The sequence below is a fragment of the Pterocles gutturalis genome, unplaced genomic scaffold, assembly GCF_000699245.1.
Source record: "Pterocles gutturalis isolate BGI_N339 unplaced genomic scaffold, ASM69924v1 scaffold31924, whole genome shotgun sequence".
NCBI lineage: Eukaryota > Metazoa > Chordata > Aves > Pterocliformes > Pteroclidae > Pterocles > Pterocles gutturalis.
The window spans coordinates 1-3,154 of record NW_010129171.1 but is presented as its reverse complement, the minus strand read 5'-3'; the positions used below and the strand labels follow the sequence as shown (position 1 = coordinate 3,154).

Below are 3,154 nucleotides of genomic sequence, written 5' to 3'. Positions count from 1 at the left end.
TGAGGAGCTGCAGCTCCCACTCTGGTTAGAAGCCCCCCATGATGATTTTTCGGGTGCTTTTCTCTCTCCTGTGCCCCATCCCAGGGGGTGACATCCCCACGGTGACTTTACCATGCTGTGGTGACCATCCCCAGCTGTTCCAGTGCAGGAAGAACCGGGCTGTATGGGACAAACTCGGTGCCCAGCTGTAAAATCTCTTGCCACGGTGTAGCCGTGATTTCTAACCATCGGTGTTTTTAGGTAACATCCCGCGATGGCAGGGGAAGAGTCTGCGTTAGCCGTCCTCTTACGAGCACTGCAAGGTCTAGCACCTAAAGACTTCCAGGAGTTTAAGACAAAGTTATCAGAGGTCCATGTGGAAGGAGGATGGAGTATCCCAAAGGATTTGCTGGCAGAGGCCACCCAGCCTCGTGCGCTCGCCAGCTGCATGGGCAAGAGCTGCAGCGAAGACGCCGCCATGGACGTAGCGATTGGGTTGTTTGAAGAGATGAACCTGTCAGACCTCGCTGAGAAACTGCTGGAGAAGAAGGTGGAAGGTAGGACACCAGCGTACATTTTGCTTTTCTTTGTCTTTTTTTTTTTTCACTTGAGTGATCCTGGAGGTGGGCAAGAGTTGGTAAGAAAAGGTTTCAGCTTCCCAGGGAGCCTGGAAACACCGAGATGTCCTGCTGGGATCCTCTTAGTGTGGGGCTGTAGTGACCTCTCACCTTGCTGTCCCCACTTACTGCTGGGCTCCCACTTCTCCTGGAGAAGAGCCTTCAGCTCTTGGCACCACCGGGTAGATCCTTTCCTCCTGGGGTGGGGATGAAGGACATCTCTGCAGAGCTCTTCCCGGGACAACGCCTTTGGCCACAGGGGCACAAGTGGAGTGGGACGGAGGCTGCTGGTGGCCCAGACAATTGCGTTTGCTCCCCGGGCAGATGAGGAGTGCAGGGGGCTTACATCACAGGTTGATGGGTCAGGATGATGGGGGGACCCGGGAGAGGAGAAGGACCCTCCAAACGGACCAGAGACTCTCAGTTCTCACAGGCGATGTCCTTATTGCCTTTGCCAGACTTAGGAAAGCCCTGAGCATTGAAACAAGTGTCCCATTGGTGTGTCGGGATCACGGTTGGGCTGGTTGGGAGCTCCTCGGGAGCCTGTCTGGGCTCAGGACTGACCCTGCTTCTCGCCGTCACAGAGTACAAGCAGAAATACCGAGAGCACGTGGTCCAGGAGTTCCTCCGGTACAAAGAAGTGAACTCCTGTCTCGGGGAGAACCTGTCCGTCAGCAGTCGCTACACTGACCTGACCATCACCAGGAAGGCTCGGAGCAAGCGCCAAGGGGGATGTGCCGACACTGGCAATGGACCAGCCGCTGTCACCGTCACCACCCAGACGCTGTTCAAAGCTGATGAAGATGGGCAAACACCACAGGTCGTGGTGCTGGTGGGTGCCCCGGGGATGGGGAAGACGATGACAGTCAGGAAGGTGATGGTGGAGTGGGTGAAGGGGACCTTCTACGCACAGTTTGACTACGTCTTCTGCATCGACTGTAAAGACATTGCCTTTACCAAGGAAGTGAGCGTGGCAGACCTCATCTCAAAGTGCTGCCCTCACAGGCGAATGCCGGTTGGGAAGCTCCTGGATGACCAGAAGAAGATTCTCTTCATTTTTGACGGCTTTGAGGCCCTGGGATTTTCCTTGGTTCAGTCCAAGGATGAGCTGAGCTCTGACCCCAGGGAAGTGAAGCCGCTGGAAACCACCCTGATGAGCTTGTTGAAGAAGACTCTTCTCCCCGAGTCCTCCTTGCTCATCACCACAAGGCCGACGGCTCTTCAAAGCCTGGGGCAGTGCCTGGAGGGTGAGTATTACGCGGAAATAGTGGGATTTTCGTCAGGCATGAAGAAGGAGTATTTCCACAGGTATTTTGAGAATGACAATAAAGCCGATGTGGCCTTCAGGTTTGCCAGAGGCAACAAGATCCTCTACAGCTTGTGTGTCATCCCCATCATGAGTTGGACCATCTGCACCATCCTTGATCAAGAGCTTTCCAAGAAGAAAAACCTCTCCGAGTGCTCTAAAGCAACCACGCAGATGACCGTGTTCTACCTCTCCCGGTTAATGAAGAGCAGAGGCAGGGACAACCCGCAGGACCTCCAGCCATTCTTGCGCAAGCTCTGCTCCTTGGCTGCCAACGGCATCTGGAAGCACAAGGTCCTCTTTGAGGAGAAGGAAGTCAAGGACATTGGCTTGGACCAGCCGGAACTTCTCCCCCTCTTCCTAAATGAGAAGATCTCAAAGAAAGGCATAGACCATGGGAACATCTACAGCTTCACCCACCTGCACCTCCAGGAGTTTTTTGCGGCGATGTTTTACTTTCTGGAGGATGACGACGAAACAGTTGGTGACTCGGGGGCTCTTGCAAAGGATGTAAATATGTTGTTAGAAAGTTATAGCAAGTCCAGGAAGGATTTGAACTTAATGGTGCGGTTCCTGTTTGGTCTGGTAAACCAAAAATCAGTAGAGTACATGGACGAAAGCATCGGGTGCAGAATTTCCCCACGAGCCAAGGAAGACATGCTGCGGTGGCTTCAGGGGAGGCACAGAGACATCTCCCATCCTGGCCAAGCACTGAAGGTTACGGAGTTGGACACTTTCCACTTTTTGTTTGAGATGAATGAGGAAAGTGTGGCACAAAGTGCTTTGAGTCATTTCACCGACATAGAGTTGCAAGACTTCAAGTTGACCCTCTACGACCAAATGGCTCTTTCCTTCTGCATCAGGCAGTGGGCTGGGCTGGGCAGCGTCACCCTCCGGGGATGCTCCTTCAACCAGCAGGATCCCGGGAAGGAGCTGGCCACGGCAGTGCCTTGGTAAGTACCGCCCCTCTCTGCTCTAGCAACCCAAAACCACAAAGACTTCTCCTTCTCCACACCAATGCATGGTTTTTAAAGCATTTCAGCTCCTTCTGCCCAAAGAGCAGCTTCTCCTTTCCCGGGGCTCTGGGCTCCTCAGCTCAGCCTTTGGCTTTTCCTCGGGGGAATCGGGGGACAAGAAGGATCCCGCGGGCTCCTCCGTGTGCCACACGTGCTGGGATGGATGGAGACGGAGCGTCGCAGCTCCACTTCCCCCCGAACAGGGCCATCAGCGCCCGGGGGTTGCTTTGGCTTCG

At 54.4% G+C, this 3,154-nt stretch overlaps 1 protein-coding gene across 1 annotated transcript; it reads left to right on the top strand.

The window, feature by feature from the left end:
- Positions 1-253: 253 nt before the first annotated feature.
- On the top strand, positions 254-2,855 carry LOC104466461 (NACHT, LRR and PYD domains-containing protein 3-like; the record flags this gene model as incomplete). Its single annotated transcript, XM_010079871.1, has 2 exons — positions 254-536; positions 1,181-2,855. Coding segments are annotated over exons 1-2 (1,958 nt in total), but the record flags the coding sequence as incomplete, so codon positions are not given.
- Positions 2,856-3,154: the final 299 nt, after the last annotated feature.